This window comes from Podarcis tiliguerta, assembly GCF_965153285.1.
Source record: "Podarcis tiliguerta genome assembly, chromosome: 3".
Taxonomy (NCBI): domain Eukaryota; kingdom Metazoa; phylum Chordata; class Lepidosauria; order Squamata; family Lacertidae; genus Podarcis; species Podarcis tiliguerta.
This window is the reverse complement of record NC_139536.1, coordinates 67,098,713-67,122,606: the sequence shown is the minus strand read 5'-3', so window position 1 is coordinate 67,122,606 and position 23,894 is coordinate 67,098,713. Positions and strand designations below refer to the sequence as shown.

The following is a 23,894-nucleotide window of genomic DNA, read 5'->3' as shown; positions in this document are numbered from 1 at the left end:
CAAGGCACTGACCTCAAACTGTCAGTTTTGGGAAGAAAGCCGAGCTGGTTAATGCTTCACAATGATGCTACATGTACCCTACAGAGTTTTCTTTACCCAATTGGCCAGTTTCTGAACATTTGCTTCCATTGTTTTGCTGTGCAACACTCTATACCAATCACTGTTGGAAGTTGTGTAATTCATGCTTGGCATCATCACCTGCTTGGAAGCTCAGTTGTATTAGTACTTAAAACAGCAGCTGACTTGGAAAATGCAGAGGGATGGTGACAAGCAAGTTTAAGCCAGCCTTGGGTCTTCTAGCACTGCCATGTGGTTGCTGTCTCTCTCCAAGAGAAGGAAGAGAGGAGAGGGGTTGCATGTTGAGCAGTGTCCATCAAATAACAAATCTGGTAAATTTAAGTACAGACAGCTGGGATACAAAAGGCTCAAGCAGTACAGCCTAAATGCTTATAGGCACATGTGTTAACCAGCACGTGCAAACAATAAAACATTTTAAGACACAGATGGGAAGTCATGGGCCTCCAGCTGTTGTCCCATCAACTTCAGCCAGCATGACCAGTGATTTAGGGAAGTTGTAGTTCATCAACATCTCGATAATCACAGGTTGCTTCTTCCTGCTCCAAAGGTAACTAAGGAGGCATTACTTAATCTCCTGTAGATTCCCCCCATTTAATTATGGTTGTACTGCAGCTGAAACCTGCAGTTGACAAGATGTTCTCAAGTGTTTACTTGAATCACATTATAATTAGAGATGCAATCCTGAACAATTCCACCCAGACTAGTAATACAAGTTCTAGGCAGTCTTGAGTGGGATGCTAGATTATGTTGCAATTATTTTAATAGAATGTCTATGTCAGACATATGCAGCTTGGTTAAACATTCCAAAGTACTTCAGATCTTTTTAAAGGGATACTAAATGCAACTTGTAGCCTGGCTGTTAAATCCCTGCACTTTTTGTTCTTGCCTGAAGTGGCTTGGAAAACTAAACACACTGTGCAGTCAAGTGAGTTGAGGGGTTGTAGGAATACTGGCTGCATCAACATGTTGACACCAACTTTTCAGCTGCCCTGTGATCTTACAGCCCTTGATAGTCTTACTCTGCTTGCCTAGGAACTTACAGGATCCTATAATACCAGAGGTAAAATGTACATTTAAGGGAAGTGGGGCAACTGTAAATCAAGCCAAAGTAAACTTTCTGTTGTGAGAGATCCCACTAAGCCAGAAATTTCATTCTTTCTTTTTTTTATTCCCTTTGAGGACTTCCTGCTGCACCCCTCTAGTATAAGGGCTGAGGTAGCCATTTTAGAATATGTCAAGTACTATCAGATACTGTAGTATGTGCCACACTTTGGCTGGTTCTGTATTAGCACATAAATATATATTTTCTCTGAAACTCTGAAAAGAGCAGCACAGTATTGTTGCCTGTCATACATATTTAAAAATAGTTTGCTATAATGACTTGGTAATTTAGGTTTGCACCTTTCCTCAATCTGATATAACAAATCACATGCCAACAAGTCATTTCCCCCCCAATGTTTATTTTTAAGTCCTTAAAAAGTCTATGTACATCATTCAAGAACCTGTGTGAATGCACCAGAATCTCTCCTGCAGCTTGCTTGATATTCTTCAGGATTCCTAACTTCAAGAAATCCGCTGAGCCACGAAGTGCTGAGAAGCCTGCCTACGAGTCTTAAGTTGGAGACAAACAAGAGTTAGCATTGCCACTTCTACTTACACCACAGTAGGTCACCAAGATATTAAATCAGATGGGCTCTTATCTGTAATACTCACAACTTTTTCCTCCGCTGACAGTACACCGTCTATGGCCACGAGCTGATACTGTTTATGTTTTAAGCTGCCCACAAATCTTCGAAGCAGTCTGAGACTGTTCCCATCTATGCCTTTTAAGAGTTTTTGCATCTCTTGTGAGGGGCAACCTGGATCGAACATCAGTAGGCACACAGTTTTGTTCTTCCTTTCTTCTATTCCAATAATAGTACGACTATGACCTATTTTATTTAAAAAAACAAAACACGCCAAAGCACACCCATCAGGTATACATTTCTGCTAACACATGGTCTACGAACCCCTTAAGCAAAACCCCAAACTGCTGTACAGAATTGCAATATATAACTTAATGCTTACATAGATAATTGTAATTGTTATAAAAACAAATTACTTGTATAAATGTTTTTTCAGGTAAGTTTTATTTTTAAAATCTACCGTTTTCTCTCTGACTTTCAAAGCAGCTCATAACACAAACCATCCCCTCAAATCCGTTAATATACCAAATAAAACAAAACACTAGTCTAACCCCCTGCAATGCAGGAATCTCAACTACAACATACATGACAAATGGCCATCCAACCTCTGCCTAAAATCTCCAAGTAAGGAGAGTTCACCACCTCTCGTAGGAGCTTTTACTATCAGAAAGTTATTTCTTGTGTTTAGTTGGAATCTCCTTTCTTGTAATTTGAATCCATTAGTATAGGCTAGCAGGGGTCAGCAAACTTTTTCACTGTCCCTCAGACCTTGGGGGGGGGGCGGACTATTTTTTTTGGGGGGTGAACAAATTCCTTTGCCCCACAAATAACCCAGAGATGCATTTTAAATAAAAGGACACATTCTACTCATGTAAAAACATGCTGATTCGTGGGCCGGATTTAGGAGGCGATTGGGTCGGATCCGGCCTCCGGGCCTTAGTTTGCCTACCTATGGGCTATAGTCTCCAGAGCAGGAGAAAACAAACTCGTTCCATCCTCCATATGTGGCAGCCCTTTAAATATTTGAAGATGGCTATCACATCTCCTTTCAGTCTCCCCTTATCTGGGCTAAACATAACTCCCTCAACCGTTCCTCGTAAGGCTTAGTTTCTAGACTCCTGGTCATCTTGGGCACCCTCTGCAAACGTTCCAGCTTGTAAATATCCTCCTTAAATTGTGGTATCCAGAATTGATCACAGTATTCCAGGTGTGGTCTGACCAAGGCAGAATAGAGAACTACTATGACTTCCCTTGATTGGGACACTACAATTCTGTTGATACAGCATAGAATAGAATTTGCTTTTTCCCCACCCCTGCTACATCACACTGTTGACTCATGTTAAGCTTGTGGTCTACAATTGCAATCTTTTTTGTAAACTACTTTGAGGAGGTTTTTTTGTTTTTACAACTGAGAAGTGTATAAATTTTATGAAATAAATAATACAATTATATTTGAGAGTTACAGTTAAGAAGACATTCCACTGCTCTTCCAGGAAGCATAATTCATAAAACAAAAACTGGACATGGGGACACCAGTAATGCATGAATAACACAGCTTAACCTTTAGAAAAGAGAGAAGTGGAAAGTTTCGCTGACCTTGGTGCTGAAGGTAGATTGGTGGCTTGGGAGTACACACAACCTTTGAACTGTTTTCCTTGTCTGCCGAGTAATAGTTGAAAACCCATTCCAACAAGCGAGGATGTGTTCCTGCAGGGCCTGTTGGCTGGTGAAAATCAATGACCTGACACCTATAAGGCAGTTTAAATGAATGTCAGATAGCATCTTTTGTTTAGTGCATTAGTCACCAAGTTCTACCACTGTTATAATTTTTTTTTTGCCTCGGCTGTAAGAACAATGGTCACATTTGTGAGTTTGTAGTAGCACATATTACTTCAAGTACACAGCTCCCCCTAGCGTGAGAATGATCTTTTACTTGATACTTTAAAAAAACCCCTTCCTGCAATGTTAATCTAGGTGGCTTTTTTCTTCTTTTTTTACTACCTAATTGTTACTTGCCCTGATTTGAAACACTAATGAACGGGATATATATGTTTTATAAATACATATACAACTTAGACTTTTTCTTTGTATGAAACTTAAACCATTGAAATGAAAGCATGCTGTAGCAAGCAATAACTTTGCACCATTTATACATGGAAGAACTTTGGAAGTAGCAATTTTCTTTTAAAAAGAGAGTTGCAAGGAAAGATGCAAGAAGGAAGTTCCTAGGCAACTGATTGACCAATTGCCAACACAATTTTTCCCTTAAGTATTTCATGTTCTTATTCTCCTGGAAATGCCATCTCTACATAGGACCAGTTCGAACTTGAATTTCTGTGATATTCACATAAAATCACTCTCATAATTGGTGTCATGTGCTTAGAACTAAAACCTTTTTACTTCCTTTAATAGGCAGCACTTACTTTATCCTGAGAGAAGTTAAAAGTGAATAAATTTCACATGCTCCTATCCATGCCTTAGTTCCATGTAATCTGCTGTTGAAGTGAGAAGCTCCTTGTGGGTCAAAGCCTTCTTTCCAAGCATCTTCAATCAATGACTGAATTTTTGGAATGCATGGAATTGATGAATTATCTAAAACAACAACGGGACAACATTCAAGTTGCAGCTATGAAAAGGCAAAACCAAAGTTACAATAGATTTCTAAGTGTCCTGAAGTGGGACGGCCTTTACTGTTGGGGAATTACTTCCTCTTGTTTGACATAAAAGCTTTCCAGCAAAAAATGATATCAGTGGGAAGGACTTCCCCTAGACTTGAGCCTGAGTAAGGCCTAAGGACGTATAGTTAAAGCCATGGTTTCCCCAGTAGTGATGTATGGAAGTGAGAGCTGGACCATCAAGAAGGCTGATTGCCGAAGAATTGATGCTTTTGAATTATGGTGCTGGAGGAGACTCTTGAGAGTCCCATGGACTGCAAGAAGATCAAACCTAACCGTTCTTAAGGAAATCAGCCCCGAGTGCTCACTGGAAGCACAGATCGTGAAGTTGAGGCTCCAATACTTTGGCCACCTCATGAGAAGACTCCCTGGAAAAGACCCTGATGTTGGGAAAGATGGAGGGCACAAGGAGAAGGGGACGACAGAGGACGAGATAGTTGGACAGTGTTCTCGAAGCTACAAACATGAGCCTGACCAAACTGCGGGAGGCGGTGGAAGACAGGAGTGCCTGGCGTGCTCTGGTCCATGGGGTCACGAAGAGTCAGACACGACTAAACGACTAAACAACAAAAGGCCTAAGGAAGTTATGATCTGGACAGGGAAAGGTTCATATTCTGCAGGCTCATTTTCAAGCTATAAAATTGAAAAAACTGTTCTTGTATCCACCAATTTTTAACCTATATGATGCAGATATTGTAATATACGTCAGCATAGGAACACATTTTTAGCAAGCGCTCAGGCTGGCAAATGTGCCACTGGCAGCACAATTCCATGCAAAAATACCCACCTTTCAAGCACTCTTCATAGGTACTGTTCCTCAAGAGGGAAGAAAGAAGCATTTGGAAGTTCCTGTAACCGCAGCCCCAACCTCTGTCTCCTAAAGAACAATGGAAGTGATCTACTCCTGTAGAAAGCCATACACGCTTTATGTCTTTACATTCATTCTGATAGTACTGGCACAGTATTTCAGTAATTCCTGATTTTAAAAAGGGGAGACAAGGAGAGAAAGAGACTAAAGTTTACTGATGATACATTAACAACAGTCACACAATTTGCAAGATGCAACCAGTATGAAAAAAGTAATAATAATGACTGCCGAATTCTACATAACTGTACAAAGAGCAGGGAACAAGTAGTGAATAGTTTAACATGCTGACAGAAGACATGGCTCCAAGCCTGTTCCTCAGCTATAGATTTACTATCCCGTGTTAGGCAAGTTGTCCAAGGCCTTATGGTGAATGGAGAGAAACTAAGGCACATGCAACTAAGAGTGCAAAGTAAGTGACACACAGCATGAGTGAATTTAATGATTATCTCAATTTTGAAGCTAAACCAATGGTTAAAAGGTGAAAAATCTGGCAAAAACCACAAGAGTGGCAAAGTAGTCACGCAAGAAGAACTGCCTGAAGCCAAGAGTAAAGATATAATATGTGAAACCTGTGATGACGACTGTGCCGTCAGGCAAGGAAGTTGCAAGTTTGAAGGGCTGACAAGGCAAACAGCCAGTCACCACCACTGTACAGCTTTATTTAAGCAGAATGTTTCCTTAATGAAGGTGTCAAATCATTACAGGAGACTAGGTGTAGTATATTAAGATACTGCGAACCAAGCAGAAACAAGACAGCATTTGGTCATAATTACTGAGAAAGTTTTATGAAATCATTCACCCTTAGCTAGATAGCAAGCCTACCATATACACCAGATAACTGCAGTATGTTTCCGGTTACTATTTGCGAAGGTTGGCAAAAACCATGATGACAGCCGGTTCTCTACTTTGAAATTTGTCATGGTATTTAAATAAAACATTTAGACAATTTATAACCTATTTTTGAATCGTGATTTTAAATCTGCCTGAGAGCCATTATCTTTAATATGGATTGTAGGAATTGCCATTCTTAGCTCCTGTCTAAAGTTGCATACTCTTATTTCCCTGCAAGCAGAAAAAAATTATTTTGCAATCTGCAGCACACTTATTGAACAATGGCTTTTGGCAAAATGATTTTTAGACACCTCAGTCAGACCTTTGAAGAAACTCACACATTTTTAATTACTCACCCGAAGTCTTTGTCTTTCCATCATCAATACCAAAAGCCAGAGATTCCATCATGTCAGCTTTTCTCCTGTGATAGTCAGATGGGGTCATTCTCCCAAAAGCCACTTCCTTTTCCATATTTTTTAGTGACTGCTGCTTATATCCTCCAGAGCCATCCAAGCCGTATTGCCTCTGTTAAGGATATATTATACTTTAAAGCCTTTAAGCAATAAGAAGTCTTAGCAGTTCCTGGAGAAAGAAGAATCGTTAGCGCATGCAATCCTGCTTCAACCTTGCACAGAGGAGAGAATGCAAGAGAACCATGGAAGTTGATTCAGAACACGAAGCTGCCCATTTAAGAGTTAAGCGGAACCTTTGTAGTAACTACAGTGGTGCCCCGCAAGACGAATGCCTCGCAAGACGGAAAACCCGCTAGACGAAAGGGTTTTCCGTTTTGGAGGTGCTTCGCAAAACGAATTTGCTATGGGCTTGCTTCGCAAGACGAAAATGTCTTGCGAGTTCCTGCGGGGTTTTTTTCCTCCCCCCCCCCCTTTTTCCCAAGCCGCTAAGCCGCTTAACAGCTGATCCGCTAAGCCGCTTATCAGCTGATCCCCTAAGCCGCTAATAGCGCTAATCCGCTAATGGGCTTCCTTCGCAAGACGAAAAAACCGCAAGACGAAGAGACTCGCGGAACGGATTCTTTTCGTCTTGCGAGACACCACTGTATAACCAGAATACCCTTTTTCAATGGTATGATGTATTTATGTATGTATTTTTCAATGTCATTGGGGACCTTTTAGAGAGCAAGTGACTAATAAACTTAATAAACTATATATATATCTACACACACACACACACACTTTATGGTATACATACATACACACACACTCATATGCACTCTTTATGGTATTTCTCTAAAGAAATAAGAATAAATATTACAATTTGTACTGCTTCTGAACTAGGATAGTACAGCTTGAAAAATCTAGGCACGAGATCCCATGATAATTAATAAGAAATAGCCAATTATCTAGAGAGTCATTCTTTGTGATGAATTCTCAGAAGAGAAATTACTCACATTTCTACTTGTAACCTCTGAACGCTGGAAGTCTCTGCACACTTGTCTCTAGTTTTCCTTTTAAAGTTTGGGAACCTCTGACCTAGCTTATAAAATGCATCCTGACCAAAGGCATTAGGCTCTCTGCTCAACCAACTGCTACCAAGAGACACTTAACGATAAACATTAATTCTTTGTGCACAAAATAAACACTTAAATGTATCACACATTTACAAAACACTCCATATATTTACAAGCTATACCAAAGTACATTGCAACTAGAACACCGATACCACACCTGTAGCTTTTGGAAATCTTCTCTTTCTTGTTTTGCTGCTGCTGCTCTTCTTTGCCTGTCTTCCTCATTCTGGAGATGCTGTGCCAATTCTAGGTCAGTCAAGTTTCTCTCCACTGTCATGCAATATTATATAAAATAAAAGTCTAATGAATATTTCGAAGGTACAGCCACATAACAATTGGTTATGTTGTACATTACGTTTCCCAAAGAAGACCTGCCATATTTGATGATGTTGAATATTTCTGAAAATTCCAGGTTTTTATCAATAACCTGTATGTTTTAAATTTGCAGCACAATCCTATGTCCATTTACTGAGAAGCTAAGTCCCATTGTGCTTATATTGGGCTGACATCTAGCAAAGAGTGTACAGAATTGCAACTTCAATTACCTACATTCCTAGACAGAATGTATTATTTAATACCATTCCTAGTCACCTAGATCACAGATTTAAACCCAGCTTCTCACTTGTAGTTCAGATATGATACATACAAATTGGTTAAACACATTAATATGGATGCTCTATTTAGCTGTAAATGAACAAAATATATGTCTGTCTAACCATGCTGCTTTCTGTTTCATTTCCTCTACACAGCATATCTGTAATGCCTTGCTCCACACCCATCCTGAGCCCACAAATGCATAGTAGCTAATGCTCCGGAGATTTTGCTCATTGCAGCCCATTTGTACCTGTCTGTTTAGCTAAGGACCCAGCATTTTTGAGAAGCGAGGACCAGTAAGTTAATTCCTTGGTAGAGCAATTTATTTTCCTGAGATGAAAGATAAATTGTTATTGTTTGCTTAGGGAGAGGAAATATTGATAATTTGGGAACTGGTCAAGTTGCAGTGTCCACCAAAATGGGCTTAGGGGGTAGTCCTCTCAATGAAATACAAACACTATTGTAGAGCCAAGGCCTGGATCTCTGTGCCTGTGGTGACTAACCAATCCTTGGTTCCCAGTACCAAAACCATGATAAGTACCTCCCTTGTGCCCAAAACAGTTATTTCTTTTAAGGCAGCCTTAACTCATTACATTTGATTGAAGACCACTGATTCGGCTTTTAAGAAGTTGCTTATGCTTTTATTCAGATTTAACCGTGCTATGTTAAAAAACAAAAAAATGTGATTTGTTTTTCAATCGACTCCTCAAATGTCTTCTTTAATTGTTTTTTATCCACCCAGGGCACAGATATATGCTATTTAGGTGTCTCTACTGATACAGTCTCTATCATTAGAGGAAAGAGACATACAAAACAAAATTGCTACCAATTCTGAAAGTGTTGTTGTTGTTGTTACACTGCATTGTTTTCTACTTTTTTTACGATATGCTAACATGATATATGAAGCTCCAAGTCATATGATTTCATGTTACCTTGCATTATTTGGATAATACCAGCTTCTCCTGAATGAAACATTACATCTTTCGTCAATACACAAAATATGTCTTTCCTATTTTGGAATCTTCCCCTTACCTTCTAAAAAGGTGCATTCCTCCAAGTGTAATTCAACATGTTCCTGCAGTATTGGGTAATCAGTACAAACAAGGTGGCACATTGGGCATTCATACAGCTCCTGACCATTTTCTGCATTAAAGCAAAGTATTAAGAGTAAATGATCAGGACATTGCATATTCTTCTGCTGGAAAGAAATGCTTGCTTGCTAAGCTCATACCTAGAAGGCAGTTCCAAGTTTGGGGGAGTCCCTTGGTAGTTACTGCTCTTGAGTGCTAGATGGCTTGGAGCTGCCAATGTCTTAAAATTGTAGCTCTGTGAGGAATAAACTGAAGTACTCAGACCAAGGGAAAGACTGTTTTTAGTGTGCTTTGAAGATATTGTGTATGGGCAAAGGAAAAACAACAACAGTACAGTATATATTAATGAAGAGAGTTCGGAAATTGAGGCCAAGCTCCTTTTGCCCCTCTCCCCACATTATGTATGTGTGTATATATATATATATATACATACATACACACACACACACACACATATATATATGAGAGAGGCTCTGCTCTCATGCTCACAGGCAGCACGAGAGCACGGTGGATCCTGATGCCCTACATACTATGTAAGCGCCTGACGTTTATAAAGCCAGACCCATATTCCGACCAGAGACGGTTCCCACGTGCATATCAATCTAGCGGGCGACTCGCACGTCTCTCTCGACACTCTGCACGCAAATGATTCATTTTCAAGCCAGACAGCTCCGAAATGTGAAGCGACATCCCTCCAGGTCTCACTCACCTCGGGCGGGAGAAGGCGGCGGTGCGCGGGCGCCAGCGGACGGGGCCCCCTGCAGAAGCCGCTGCTGTCCCTGCCGGGCTTTGCCGGAGAACTCCATACTTGCGCCCTTCCCGGCGGGAGCCACGCCCCCTTGGCACGAGGCGGATATAAACACCTCGACACCTACCGCGGCTGCCAGGAGCCCAGCGCGAGCGGAGAAGAGCCCACGGCATACGTCGCCCAGACGCGCGCGCGCGCGCTCTCCCAGCTCTATCCTTTCACGTGACTCCTAGACGTACTAAAAAGGGAAACAAGCCTACACTTTCGTTTCACGGGCAGCCGCTGTCTAACCCGACCCTTGCGCACGCGCAGTTTACGCACGCTCCCCAGAAGAGTCTATGTTGGCTTTCCCCAACGAGGTGCCGTGGAGATCCTTTGAGCTACAGCTCCCATCCTACTGCGCGGACTTCCCGTAGGCATCATCTGGTTGCGGAGACAGGATCCTGCAGAATTCCACGAAGGAAACGAAGTATAAGCAAGAGAGCGAACTTCTAAATTAAATTTCTTTTAGTTTTCCGCAACCTACTGGATATGATTTGGACCGAAAGTCGTGCAACAGTTGCAGCCCAAAAATATCCAGTAAGGTACCAGGTTGCGGAAAACTGACCTACAGAGTTCTCTTTCTTGCTTATATTTAGCTTCCTCTTTGAAGCTCTCAAAAGTATAATTAGGTGGGGGTGTCATGGAACGCAAAAGGGCTTCTGAGTAGACATGGTTAGGACTGCACTGTTAGTCCTTCTTTACTAGTGTATATTTACAGGGTCGGATTTAGGTTTGCTGACGCCCTAAGCTACTGAAAGTAATGGCGCCTTATATGTCCAGCTGCCCTTTGTCAACAACAAATTGTCGCTGTTTTTTGTGTGTTGAATATATGCTATATGAATATATGCAACCAGTCCATGCAGAATGTAGGCACCCTATATAGAGAAATGAGCAAACCAGTGATCTTTTAGGGAGCAGGCTAGCAGGCATGGCCCATTATTTACATCGTAAGAGCCTACACAACACAAAACACAGGTGCTGTATGTAGGTTTTATATGTTTTTAATCTTATATTTTGGAAATTTACATCCAGTTTTTTCCACTTTATATTTTTTGGGGGGCCCAAGAGTGGGGCCCTAAGCTTTAGCTTGTTTAGCTTATATGTAAATCCGGCACTGCGAGCCAATTAATCGCTTCCTGCAACGATAAAAACCGACCGACTCCTTCTCCCACCCCTCTCAGGAGAGCGCCTTAACTTATCATGGGTAGCTGGGAAGGGGTTATTATGGTGGTTTCACCAAACAGCCCGGTCCAGAGCTCTGCTGCATGATGCGCACTCTCCGCGTTCCGTCGCGCCTGTGCCTTGTTTCGCTCTGCTTTTTCCCCGCAGGCGGAGCAAAACGTCACCTAGTTAGCCCGCGAGCTGAGAGCCGCGTGTCGCTCTTCCGCTGCTGCCTAGCTCTATGGGCGTGCCTTCCGTGGGCCGCGGGAGAACCGGGAGCCCCGTTTCTCGCCATTGGCGGCTCCGTTCCCCCTCCGCGCACGCGCGCTGGCGCGCGGGTGGTGCTGGGCGGAGGGGAGATAGAAGAGGAGGGACCGGCTTCTTCGGCGCGCCTGGAGCCGCCATCTTGGACGGCGAATCTGCCCGCTCTGCTGCTCTGCGGAGGGGAAAGCGGCGGGGGGCTGCCCGCAATGGGTGCGTGAGTGTGAAGGAAGGGGCGCGGGGCGAGCTCCTTCCTGCCACTGGATTCCGGGGGGCGGGAGGAAAGGAGGATGGCTCAAAATGCAAGGGATGCTTTGCTGCCTCCGCATCCCGATTTCTTTTAAAGGACGCTGGCGCTGCTGCCCTATCTCCTGCCGACCCACAGGCGTGCGGGACAGTGCTGCACCCCCCTCCCCACCCCCTTTTTGGGCTGTTGGTTCGGGTGGAAAGCCCACGGGCAACTCATGGCTGCGGTCCTGTGCGCGTAATCCACACTGACATCGGTAGGAGTCATTTCCGAGCAAATATGTGTGTATATATAGGGCATATGCACGCGCGCGCACACATATATATCTGTCTATATTAATAACTGGTTTGCAAGTGCTATTCTTACCTTGGTTTTTTCACGCGATCTTCCCCTACTTGCTGGTCCTGGTGCTCCACGAGGCGGGGACTCGGCCGTCTTGTTTTGACGGGGATTCCCCTGGCACGGGCTTCCCCCCCCCCCAGGAATCTGCCCGTTTGATTTTGGTGATTTGTACTTGCTGGTTGCCTTTGAGGCAGGACGTAGGGCAGGGGTAGGTTTTTTGCGGGAAACAACAAAAACGACAGCCTTCACACGCTCTAGAATTCTAAGAATTCTCGTCGCCTGTCAAGCGCCACCGTGCCCCCCCCCAAACCATTGGGGGGGGGGAGGCGGGAGGGTCCCTGGTGACTAAGACACCCCAGTAGCCTTCAGGCAGCAGCGCCCAATGTGACCCTCTTTCCACATTTGCCAAGGGGACCACCTGCCACTTTGCACTCCTTCGGGGAGGAAATCAGGGACATGTCAGTAATCAGGGGCCCTGGGACTTGTAAATCTGGCCCTGAATGACCAAGGCTGTGTTGGGTGATTTGGCCACACAGCTGTCAAACAATTCCCAGCCTTCCCCCCAACTTTGGAGCTAGTGGTGTCATGGTGCAACAGTCCAGCAATCTCCACCCACCTCTGCAGCTTCAAAATGGGAAGACAGTGCTGCTGGTCACACTTGCCAGAGGGTGGCACCTCACTTGCCATGGCGAGCAGATTTATTCAATAGCTGCCCGTAATTTTTAAATAGTATGGGGGTGCCAACTTTTCATCTTTCTGTAATTGTGTCTTGTTAACAGCAGCTTGAGGTGAGGATTTGAGCATGTGATGCACGCACTGTGACAAGCTTCCTCCTGCTTACTGTATATCAAGCAACTCTTAAAGGCTAGTTTCTTCTAGTCCACTGGCAGCCCTAACTATACATTTGATGTCTGGCACCTGATTTTTTGAAGTGATTCAGTTGAAGATCCTTGTATCTGAGGTGTTTTGAACATTTTGTCTTTGAATTAAGTCTGTGATGTCAATTCATGTAAGAAACATTCACATAGATTTCCATCAACTTCCTGTAAATTGGAACGCTTTATAATATCTTGTTTAAGATCTTCTGCCCCATGCACCCTTTCTGTTTGAAGTATGCTTGGTGGCAACAGGTGGTAGTGCCCTCTCAGGAGTGGTGCCCTTTTTTGAAACTAAAAAAACCACAAATGCTGCAATCTTTCCTCATTGGAGACTTGCTCCAGCTGCTTGTTCACGTATTGTAAAGCTGTATCTGGTAGTAGCAGAAATTCCTGTGTTACATGCTGATGTTGCCTACCCAGACATAATAATATGCAGAACAGTAAATATTTCTAGGGCCAGATTCACACCATATATTTAAAGCGCATCCAGCACACATTTAAAGCACATGACTTGCCCCGAGGAATCCTGAGAACTGTAGTTTGCTAAGGGCACTTAGAACAGTAGATCTGTAAGGGGAAAACTACAGTTCTCAAGATCTTTAGTGGAAGCAGTATGTTTTAAAAGTGCATTGAATGTTCTTTAAATGTGAGGTGTGGATTGGCCCTAGGTTATCGCTTCTTGTTACCTTGGACTTGACTGGCAGTCCAGAGAAGAAAATGCAATCAATTCTCTTGCTCTTAATTTGTAGATACCATGGCAAGCCCAGAAAAGGATCACTACAGAATGAAAAGTTATAAAAACAATGCCCTCAATCCCCAAGAGATGCGGCGACGAAGAGAAGAGGAAGGTATTCAGCTTCGTAAACAGAAAAGGGAAGAACAAGTAAGTCTTTAAAGATTATGGGAGGGATTCAGTATCACGCTAAGGTGATCATTCCATCAGCACAAGCATTTTTGCTTGCCAGACAGAGCTCACTTCCTTTCCTCCCTTGTGCTTTTTTTTGGGGGGGGGGGGTTCTCTTGACCCTCCCAAGCAGATTTGAGGGGTAGCGGTAGGGGGAAAGCCTTGTTTTGCTGGGAGTAGTCATGGCACTAGCTTTCTCTAGCACAACAACTTAGTTGAATCTGGCCCTATGCCTGCAATCCAAGTTACCTGGAAGTAAATCTCATTTAATTCAGCGGAACTTATTTCTGCATAGATGTGCATAGGATTTTGTTATTAAATGTGTGTCTTGTTTAGTGATTGTTTGTTGTTTAGTGATTGTCTTGTTTGTTAGCCACCTTTTTTTGGATGAATTGCAGAATAAAAGACTTATAGATAAATAAGTGACATTATTTGGTTTAGGAGAACTGTGCATCTATACATATGGAAGTATGTATAGGAAGAATTAGGGAGCCGACGAATGTATAGGAGGAATTAGGGAGCCGACGAAACCTCAGCTTTTGTGATGTACTGTCAGTTGTTTTTACTACCCAAAGAAAGCCCTTATTTGCTAACACACCACTGTGTTTTTATTTGTGGTATTCCTCTACTTGCATATAGACCCATGTTTACAGTAAGTGATTGTGCATATATATTTGGGTTTGGCATTTAGAAAAGTAGTGTTAGTGTTTAAAGATATTTTATTTTAACTATAGAGGATATTGCCTTGCGGATCAGCCCAAGGGCAGCTGTTTTTCAGTAGCCTGCCAGGTGCATTTGGACACAAATAGAACATGATGGTGTTTGCCGTCTTCTATTTGTTCTCAGCATCTGGTGTCAGAACTGTATTTGTTTGAAAAATGCAATAGGGCACATCAGGACAATAAGTATTGGTCCACAGTAAATTTGCCCTCTTTTCCCTTCCTCCACCGAAATCTAACTCTCGAGATAGAGAATTATTAGCTACTAGATAAAATAGCTTTAGGTTTACAATGTTGAATTTTGGAGTTTGTGTAATACGCCTAAACTGGAAACCTTCTACGGCCAGTTCAGATATGTTTGGAAGCCAAGACTGAGATCAGGTTCAGGTTGTGGAATTATATGTATTGTCTCCCCTCTTCTGCAAAATTTGATCCGGCTCTTCTCTCGCTGTTTCCAGCATTGCCTATGATCATCACCAAATTGAGTTAAAATGGGTGTGTGCTTAAACTTTTATTGAAATCCCTGATTTTAAAGAGGTTGTCAGAGGAAGTGAATGCTTTTCGTGTTTGAACAACTTGGAAATGGAGTTGGTTGATCAAATGGGTTTTAAAATTGAGGGTTATTTATGTAAACAAATTTTAAATGCAGTTCTCTCCCTTCTCAATCTGAAAACAAACGTGATTTTTTTTTCTTAGTTATTTAAACGCAGAAATGTTGCTCTACTGGGAAATGAAGAGTCAATGCAAGAAAGTCCAATCCAGGATCCTGATGTGAGCTCTACAGTGCCTATTCCTGAGGTAAATTACCCCCAACAGACAGAGCATTTTGACAGTTGTAGCTGAAAGATGTCAGAGTGATAACGGCTTTTACTTTTTAGGAAGATGTCATTACCTGTGATATGGTGCAGATGGTTTTCTCAGAAGATCCCGACCAACAACTTGCAGCTACTCAGAGATTTAGAAAACTGCTTTCTAAAGGTAATTTGTATTTTTTTCCATAGAAAATGGAAGTTGTGAATGTTATTCCCACGGGTTCAAATTGCAGGGAACAGATTTATTTTTAAAACAGTTTGTTGGACTGTGGTCTGTGTTTTTCATCACATGAGTGCCTATATTCATTCAGAAATAATGGCTGAATGCCAAAACTCACTCTATGAAAACAAAACAAAACAAAACGGTAGCAGGACAGCAACTGCACGCTTCACTTAATATCCCACTGTTCTTTGCAGCTCCAGTAATTCATCTAGTTTGTTGTATGGGACTTAAAACTAATTGTTTTTATTGGATGTACTCAAAGTTGAGTGCTCTGTTACTGCAGTAATGTTATTTGTATCAACTGTGTTGAAATTATTTTCATAAATTGAACTAGTGACAAAAATAATTTGGAACTCTGCTTGCGCACAAGCGCACACATCCCAACCACAGGATTATGCTGCTGGGCCCCATGAGAGGTTCATTTGGGGCTTAGGAGCTGAGCACCCATGGCCACAAAGTAATCAAGCCCCTGCAATGGCTTGAGGGACAAAGAAAGATTGCTTCTACTTCCCCCTCCCTTTTCACTTTCAACATTTATCACTGGAGCTTGTCTTGGGCTCAAGGGGCAAAGGCACTCTGTGTTCAATTGCCACGAGGCGCTCTGGCCAAAAGGGTGGGTTAAGCTTGAACCTCCTTCTTTCCTTGTAGCTATTATGGAGGTTTATGCTTGGCTTAAAGGAAGCATCTGGTGGCAGCTTTTGTCCCTTGAGCCAACTGAGTTTCCAGTGTTAGCTGCCAAAAATATATACACGCTTCTATAAGCCTGTGCCGGTTTTTGGAATTTGTGGAAGCTGTGTGAGCGAGCGTGATTTTGAAACTCCCCCCCCCCCCACCTTGCAAGACTAGTCATTGATCCAACATAGGATAGGACAAATGAATTGTGGCTAAGTTTACCAATTGCTATTAGCCACAAATCTCCTGTGTTCGGTGGCACTATTAATGTTAGAGTTGTATGGAGGAGCAAAGAAAGGAGGAGAACTTATGGGCTTCTCGGACACATAAGTCTCATAACTAGAAAACAGGACAAGCAGTAGCTTTGGTCAAATCCAGCTGACCTCTTCATGTTTTAACCGTTTGCATCTGTGCTCACTCACTGAGGTTATACAATTATATACAGTACATGACTGGTCATCTTCCAGCTGATTTATTGTTTAATCAACTAGATTTTCTTGGTTGATAACATTAGCTTATTTCCTTTGCTAACTTGGCAAAACATAGATCTGTTATATTTTTACTTTACCCTATCTCCAGGGAGATCTTAGCAACATTTTAACTTTATTATATCCCTATGAGTAACAGAGACAGTTATTTGGAATTCTTCATCCAAACCCAGCAGCCTAGCAGCTATATCTGCTGCTTACCTGTTTCATTGGCTGAACTTTGGCCTAACATTTGTTTTAATCAGTCTAATTAACCTTTATTTTCAGAACCTAATCCTCCAATAGATGAAGTCATACAAAAACCAGGAGTTGTGCAGAGATTTGTGAAATTTCTAGAAAAGAATGACAATTGCACTCTTCAGGTGAGTTCGCTTAATAACATATGTGCTAAGGCATTAGGAAAATGTCAACATTTGAAGAATTCAGATCCTTCTGCTGGGAGATGGTGGTGTGTTTTTTCTCTGAGACGTACCAGACATGAAGAGACAAATACACACACACAATAAAAAATACAAATTAAAGGTAGCCATGTTGACTTTCCTTGTAATTTTGCCTTTGGGTAGAGCCTGAAGGGCTTTTATTCCATTGTAGCATCCTACATTTGAAATTTCCTGCCTCTGGAGGTGCAACAGGGGCTTACAGTGGCTCAGTTTTGGTGCCAGTTGAAAGTGTGCCTGTTTTGTTTGGCTTTTGGGTCTCCATAAGCTGCATGGTTGACTTTTTTTCTGTAGTCATGAGGTTGTATGATAAGGTTTGCTCCCGCTGTATTGCTTTTCTCTGTGTGGAATATGTTTGTAGGTCTTAAATGTATATGTTAACTTGATTTCTCAAATTTAATGTTACATTGTGTCAACTGCCCTGGGATTATTATTAATTTTTTTTAAAAAAGAAGAGCTGTATGGTATATAAAACTAATAATAATAAAGGAGGCAGCACCTGGCCTGATTCAGTCGTGCAACGAGCAATAGTGCTGCATTAGAGATCAGGAAATAAGGATTTGAATTCTGCTTTTTGCACATGCTTCTAATCCTCTCCTCTGTATTAGGGAGGGATACTGGTTGTGGGAGAGAGATTGTGATCTGTGCCCCAGTACATCTATGAGGCAGCTTTGCAGAATACGTCCATTGAGAGATAGCCCAATGTTTCATTGCAAACATGTCAAAACATAAACACACAAACACTGTAAAGTGGTATGTAAGTGGCGGCAACATTGGACTGGACCTCTGGCTGCTCATGCAGCTGCCATGGTCTTTCTTTGCTTCTTCCATCTATTACATCTGCCTCCCACCATTCGGGAAAGTATCCACATATATCAGTATCATTTTAACAATCCTGTGAGGCTGAGAGAAAGTGATTTGCCCAAGACTAGCAGTGGGAGATTCGTGGCTGAGCAGGAATTTCAACCCATATTTCTCCAACATTACTTATTTTCAATAATATACTTTCAAAATAAAATCTTGGCTTATTTCATTACAAGAAATGAAGAATGTGGTTACAGAGTGTATTTTGTACCTAGGAAATAAGATGGAGAGAGGGCTTTGTACTCCGGTTTTGCTTGCTGAATTTCCAAGGGCATCTAGTTGGCCCCTGTCGTGAGCAGGCTATTCCCATGTTCTTAATCTTAATCCACATTTTATAGTTTTTTTATTTAACTGTATTTTTGTCTTTTAGTTTGAAGCAGCATGGGCTCTTACAAATATAGCATCTGGGACATTTCTGCACACCAAAGTGGTAATCGAGACTGGAGCTGTCCCAATTTTTATCAAGTTGCTGAACTCTGAACATGAAGATGTCCAGGAACAGGTAACTTCTGTGGTTTTTTATCACTTAAATTAGAAAACAATAGTAGTAAAGTGTTGGGCTTCAAAGAACCTCAGGAGACAGGTCCATGCAAACTTGGAAATGAGGCCCAGCGCCAACACATTGATCTAATTTTGAAGTAATGTTAAACTGTGGCTTAGTGTTAATTTCCTGAGCCTGAGGCTTGTTCAGAGTTTTGCTTAATGGGTTGATAGAAGCTGGGATTGTGGTTAAGGTTTCTCACCCTTAACCGTGATCTGCAGCCGAGGTTGGTTCTGTGGTTACAAATCTTACTTAACCACAGCCTCTCGTGCAGAAATGAATTGTTTCAGGCAAAACAAATTTGTCTCTGCCTGATAGAGCGCACTAATTTTATTTACTTTTATGGAGCTTTGAGGGACGCGGGTGGTGCTGTGGGTTAAACCACAGAACCTAGGACTTGCCGATCAGAGGGTTGGCGGTTCGAATCCCACAATGGGGTGAGCTCCCGTTGCTCGGTCCCTGCTCCTGCCAACCTAGCAGTTCGAAAGCACGTCAAAGTGCAAGTAGATAAATAGGTACCACTCCGGCGGGAAGGTAAACGGCGTTTCCGTGCTCTGCTCTGGTTCACCAGAAGCGGCTTAGTCATGCTGGCCACATGACCTGGAAGCTGTACGCCAGCTCCCTCGGCCAATAAAGCGAGATGAGCGCCGCAACCCCAGAGTCGGCCACAACTGGACCTAATGGTCAGGGGTCCCTTTACCTATGGAGCTTTAGCCACTCTCCATTGATAGTTGTCTCCAGTAAAATAGGCACATGTTGAACCACTTGAATAGCCCCTGGGATGCAATGTAGGTACCTGGACAATGCTGCCTATTATGAGATTTCCATTCCCTTGGCAAGCTAGTTATCCATGGCCATTATAAGCTTCTGATACATTCATTCTTTCAGTGACTGCTCCTTTGCTATTGGGATTGTGTTTGGTGCTGGCATATAGGTGCCATTGTTGTGCTGGGACTGAACAGCCTGATTTATTATATTCTGTTGCAACTTTACAACAGATGAGCTGCAGAGGTAAACTCTTAGGGTGGCGCTTTCCATTCTTTTATCGTAATAAGCTTAATTTAGGTCATAGCTTCTTGTCATATATTCTTGAGTTTTATTTTATTTTTTAAAAATGCTAATTCTGTAATGTGAAGACAGCAGTGTACAAGAGTTGCAGTTAAAGACTTTTAAAAATGTATTAATGTTAATTTAACCCTTTGTTTCTAAGGCAGTGTGGGCTCTTGGTAATATTGCTGGAGACAATGCAGAATGTAGAGATTACGTGCTAAGCTGTGGAATACTTCCCCCTCTCTTACAGTAAGTACTGATAATCTCTGGCAATAAATATTAATTTTACACATGTTTAAACATTGGAAATAGCGAGGCTTAATTTCAGGTTTTAAAAGGTTAGCTTGAAAACTGTTATGAATAATTAAGGCTGTAATCCCATGCACATCTTCCTGTACAACCCATTGAACTCTATGGCACTTACTGCTGAGCACACATGATTGTGCTATTATGTAATTTAGATGCTGTATTCTATTTCAAATTTGTTTGTTTTTCTTGACAGACTGCTAACACATTCAAACAGACTTACGACGACTAGAAATGCAGTCTGGGCACTTTCAAACCTCTGTAGGGGCAAGAACCCACCTCCTGATTTCAGCAAGGTAGAGTCCAATTTCTACTCTGTGAGGTGCTATAATGGTCAAAAGCATAAATTGCTTTAAAACAGTGTATTTCCTCATGCAAAGTCAATACAAACCAATCTTTCTTCAGTCTTAATTGGTGGGTCAATTTTTAGTCAGACTATTTCGTTGTGTAATGAACTGAACTAATACCAAAGGAAGGGTTTCAGCTCTTTATAAAACTGCTTGCAACAGATATGAAATTTCTAAAAAGAGGACATTTCTGATAACGTGCATTTTCTTCTTCTTTTTACACTCCTGAAGGTTCGTCTTTGCTTAGGTGTTTTGTCAAGACTGTTGTTTAGCAGCGACCCAGATGTATTAGCAGATGCTTGCTGGGCCCTCTCTTACCTATCCGATGGACCAAACGATAAAATCCAAGCAGTTATTGACTCTGGAGTCTGCCGAAGATTAGTAGAACTTCTGATGTAAGTCCCTTTTTAATAGAAGAATTACGATACTAGGAATCTGCAGCCAAAGATATCAACAGTTGTGTTCTCAAACCAATGTGTCAAAAGTAATGTAGTCTTTTTGAACCCCACTGTAACACAACAGTTTCCCCTCTGTCCTTAGGACCTTTATGATTCCCTCACCCACCCAATACATCTGCAGTGATTGTCACAGCACCAACCTTTCCTCCTCTGCATTATCTTAAATATTCTGTGGCACATTTGAAATTCTGCCAGATGCTAAGGAAGAAACTTGTAAAGTGTAGATATTTGAGAGGCATATAACCAGTCCAGTTTATTTTTATCTATTAGCAAAAACTGGATTTAGGTTGTACAATATAAGCAATAGGACCTGAAGCAAAATGTTGCAGTGTGGAGGGCTATTTCCCCCCTTTCTAAGGTACACTATGTCTTCCCCCTCCACAAACAGTCAGCATTCTGTGTCCCCTAAGTATGCTTAATCCTCATTCAGCTTTTTTTGTGGATTTTCCTGCTTTATTCCCTCTTCCCCACCCCCCCACCCCGCAAAAAACGTTCTTCTGTACTTCTACATACTTTGGAGTTCCCTGCCAGCCTGTTAACCCTTCACCCTTGTGTGTAGATAGTACTGTCTTGGCTATGGAAGAAATAGCACTGAATGAGTTTGTTATTTGTATGTACAAGTGGGACCTGAAAGGAACTGTTGCAGTGGGAACTCCTTCTGTGCCAGCCATGCAGACTGGATACTCCATTCCATTCCCCCTTCCTCCTGGTTTTCTCTTTCTCTCCTAACAGATCTTCAACATGTTTTCCATCCCACCTCCCCAGTAAATCCTGGGGTTCCCCCAAACATATCAGAACCTTTACCTTATATCTCAGTAGCCGCTTCTGGGCTAAAGAGCTGTCATAACTCAACACCGGAATTTAGTATATAAATTGATAATAAGCCGTAATCCAAAGAGCTGCTGGTTTAGCTCGTGTGTTCAATCTTCCATTCTTGTCTGTGTCTGAGACTTGCAAACTGTGGCATCTCCAAACAAATAACCGTATTTTTCCATGTATAAGACGCACCCATGTATAAGACACCCCCTATTTTGGGGGAGTCCAAATTAAGAAAACACCCCTCAGCACTACCCGTGTATAAGGCGAGCCCCAATTTCAAACCAATTTTTTTGGTAAAAAACCCCTAGTCTTATACACGGGAAAATACGGTAATCTATTTTAGGGTCTGAGAATTATTTAACCTGCTCTATGCACTTTTGTTTTCTCCAGGCACAATGACTACAAAGTGGTATCGCCTGCATTAAGAGCAGTAGGAAATATTGTTACGGGCGATGATATTCAAACACAGGTCAGTGGAGCTTTTTGAAAAACTTCAGTGACAACGTGTAATGGCTTAACTTTGTTTTTTCTTTCAAGAGATTGCAACAGGATACATTGTTAATATTTTGCAATGGATATAGATGGTGCTGATTGAACAGATGGAATGTTATCCAGACTTATGTATAGTCGAGGGGAAATCTGCCTGTCTTGCAGAAGAACTGTCCTTAAACTATCAAAAAGCCATATTCTTTGCGGCAACTGACATTATTTCACTGAAATGTGTATTTTCTTGCTTCACTAAGTTAGAAACTAAAGAATAGCAATAATTAATAGTAATGCAGTTATATGCTAAAGTTACTGTGGCTGAGGTCAGACTTTTGTCATTCTGAATGTTTTAAAGCAGGGCATCATAAAAAGCAGACCTTAGTGGTTTTATAGCAAAGTGCAAATTAAGAAGGTGTTGGCACCTGAACAAGTGTACAAGATTATTAAACATAATTATGGTGCATGCTATAGCTTGGCCTGCTCCTCACCTCTCCACAGTCATACCTTTTTGAATCTTGAACACCATTTTTAAAACAATCTTCTTTTGTAAGGTGCCCAGTCTGTAATCAACCCCTTCCAAAAAAAAATATCAATTACATAGTCTGATTTTCTAGCACTTTGTAACTGCCCTCGGAATATAAAATTCCCACTTTCTCATATTTCTGCTTACATTTTGAATTGAAACTGGAGGCGACTTTTGACAAGTGGAAGATGTCTTCTGTTCACCAGAGGGCTGTTGTGTAATTTTCCACAGAGACTCATACAAGGAAAGCAAAACTAAATCCCAGGGTGATGATGCTCTTGTGTAACTGGAAGCATGAGAATGGCTATAGAACAGGGATGGAGAATCTCAGGCCTTGAGGCTTACAAGTGACCTGCTAGACCTTTCTGTCTGACCCCAATGCTTCCCCAGGCCACACACACCCTTGCCTTCCTCTGTTGTCTCACTGCAGTGCACCCTTGAACTGTGACAATACTGCTTGCTTGGCTGAATGGAAAGATGTAGGTGTGTGTGTGGAAGCCTCTGGCTTTTACATGGCAGTAATGTAGCCTACTTGACAAAGGTAAAATAAAAGTCATACCTGTTGATCTTTACACTTTCGTTTCTGGCCTCCCAGAAAGTTGCCCGCAAGAGACTATGACCCTCAAACTGCAAAGCATTCCCCATCCCTGCTGTACAGCTTACCTGTTACAGCATTGTGCAAATTCTTATACTGCTGGTGGAGAAGGGTTGCAAATTTATAATTCTTTTGCTGATGGTTAGATCCAACTCTTTGAATTTAGGTAGCAATGAGATTCTGTTGGATTTTCTGTTAAAGCTAAAACTCCCATTCTGTTTTTGTTCTCCATTTCTGCTGTATATTGCCTCTTGTGACTTTATTGGGATCTTAAATAGCACATTTTTTTCAAAAGCATATGATTGTAACTTATTCTGTAAATATACTGCATATGGCATTATAATATTTAAAAATAACTCTGCAGTTGCAACCGTACCTGTGAATATTTATTTCAACCGTATGGACTGTGTTTGGATATATGGACTACATTTGATTATACACTGCTTAGGCAGAACTTTTCATCTTTCAAATTATTTTAGGTAATTCTAAATTGCTCTGCATTACCCTGTCTCTTACATTTGCTGAGTAGTCCCAAGGAATCTATACGGAAAGAAGCTTGCTGGACAGTTTCTAATATTACTGCAGGAAACAGAGGCCAAATTCAGGTAATTTATTTGGGTC

General features: G+C 41.8%; 2 protein-coding genes across 5 annotated transcripts in view; one reads left to right on the top strand and one right to left on the bottom strand.

The window, feature by feature from the left end:
• Positions 1-1,518: 1,518 nt before the first annotated feature.
• ZUP1 (zinc finger containing ubiquitin peptidase 1) lies at positions 1,519-12,316 on the bottom strand. 4 transcript variants are annotated; one of them, XM_083433639.1, is made up of 9 exons: positions 12,176-12,316; positions 9,292-9,402; positions 7,823-7,935; positions 6,494-6,662; positions 5,226-5,414; positions 4,187-4,355; positions 3,360-3,511; positions 1,792-2,009; positions 1,519-1,689 (listed from the first exon to the last, which is right to left on the bottom strand). In XM_083433639.1, the coding sequence occupies exons 2-9, from the start codon at positions 9,371-9,373 to the stop codon at positions 1,642-1,644; spliced, it is 1,140 nt and encodes a 379-aa protein (XP_083289765.1). In that variant the 5' UTR covers positions 9,374-9,402; positions 12,176-12,316; the 3' UTR covers positions 1,519-1,641. The 4 variants fall into 4 exon arrangements, with proteins under 4 accessions (XP_083289765.1, XP_083289767.1, XP_083289768.1 ...); XM_083433641.1 differs by lacking the exon at positions 12,176-12,316 and adding an exon at positions 10,420-10,438; XM_083433642.1 differs by lacking the exon at positions 12,176-12,316 and adding an exon at positions 10,060-10,305.
• The window catches only part of KPNA5 (karyopherin subunit alpha 5), a 19,319-nt gene continuing 6,911 nt past the window's right edge, over positions 11,487-23,894 (top strand). The window contains exons 1-11 of the mRNA XM_083433638.1: positions 11,487-11,775; positions 13,779-13,912; positions 15,349-15,450; positions 15,531-15,630; positions 17,115-17,209; positions 18,519-18,650; positions 19,900-19,988; positions 20,242-20,341; positions 20,624-20,787; positions 22,060-22,138; positions 23,753-23,878. Of these exons, the coding sequence (XP_083289764.1) occupies positions 11,772-11,775; positions 13,779-13,912; positions 15,349-15,450; positions 15,531-15,630; positions 17,115-17,209; positions 18,519-18,650; positions 19,900-19,988; positions 20,242-20,341; positions 20,624-20,787; positions 22,060-22,138; positions 23,753-23,878 (1,125 nt within the window). The 5' untranslated portion in view covers positions 11,487-11,771. The remainder of the gene's footprint in view (positions 11,776-13,778; positions 13,913-15,348; positions 15,451-15,530; positions 15,631-17,114; positions 17,210-18,518; positions 18,651-19,899; positions 19,989-20,241; positions 20,342-20,623; positions 20,788-22,059; positions 22,139-23,752; positions 23,879-23,894) is intronic.